General features: G+C 61.4%; 1 protein-coding gene across 1 annotated transcript in view; it reads right to left on the reverse strand.

The window, feature by feature from the left end:
• Window positions 1–618, reverse strand: part of DOC2B (double C2-like domains, beta) — a 32647-nt gene extending 32029 nt beyond the window's left edge. The window contains exon 1 of the mRNA XM_010013340.1: window positions 288–618. Within this exon, the coding sequence (XP_010011642.1) occupies window positions 288–618 (331 nt within the window). The remainder of the gene's footprint in view (window positions 1–287) is intronic.
• Between the last annotated feature and the right edge of the window lie 321 nt (window positions 619–939).

The following is a 939-nucleotide window of genomic DNA, read 5'->3' on the forward strand; positions in this document are numbered from 1 at the left end:
TGGTGGCTCTTGGGAGACTTCCCTAGTTTGGGTTCAGCGGCCAGCCTGGCTGCAGCAGGGACACTCCCAGGGCCTCCCTCTACCCAGAGCAGTACCGAAGCAGTGCTGTGACAGCCTCCCTGGCTAGATCAGAGCTTGTCACTGCTGCAATGTAATCCCAGGGATGGACAGCATGGCCAGCAGCCAGGCAGGGCACACGGCTCAGGCAGCAAGATGGGGGACCAGTCCCTAAGACCCACCCTTCCCCATAGCACCCAGCAAACTACCATGGAAACTTAGGAACTCACTGCAGTCGTCGGACTCGTAGCCCTCGGGGTCCACCACCTCCTCAGGTGCCTGGCACTTGGCTGGCTGCTCGGTTGGTGTTGTGCCATATGCCCCAAAAAGCTGGTCCACATCCTCATCCTCTTCACGGGGCGCCTCAGCAGGGCTGACGGAGGGCTGGCTGACAGCGGAGCGCAGAGTGCTGCTGCGGCCGACACCGGCAGGGAGCCCGCGTGGGAAGCGGGGGAAGTAGTCAGATATCTGCTTGATGGGTTTGATGGGGCCGGGGCAGACATCAATAGCCATGTGCTCCTGGATACTTATGGTCATTTTCTCTCCTTTTCGGAGTGTCATGCATGCGGCTGTCACTGCCAAGCCTCGCCGGAGAAGCCCGGACCGTGGGTGAAGGAGCCGTGAAGTTTGTGCTGAAGGAAGCAGAGGCAGGTGAAGGGGGAGGCTCCGGCGGGCACCTTACGTGGTTCTCGCGCCCTGAGCCTCAGACGCCGCACGCATGCTGCTGCCGCCAGCTCCGGCTCTCACACAGCGCCTGATCCTGCCAGCACTGCCTGTGAATAAATGAGCGAGACGGAGAGACGGATAAGAGGCAGGGGGTGGGCTCTCGGGTGATGTCACCAGCTAGCAACAAAGCGGTACCCAGCAGCGGAGGAATGAGGG

This window comes from Nestor notabilis, unplaced genomic scaffold (genome assembly GCF_000696875.1).
Source record: "Nestor notabilis isolate BGI_N333 unplaced genomic scaffold, ASM69687v1 scaffold10244, whole genome shotgun sequence".
Taxonomy (NCBI): Eukaryota; Metazoa; Chordata; class Aves; order Psittaciformes; family Psittacidae; genus Nestor; species Nestor notabilis.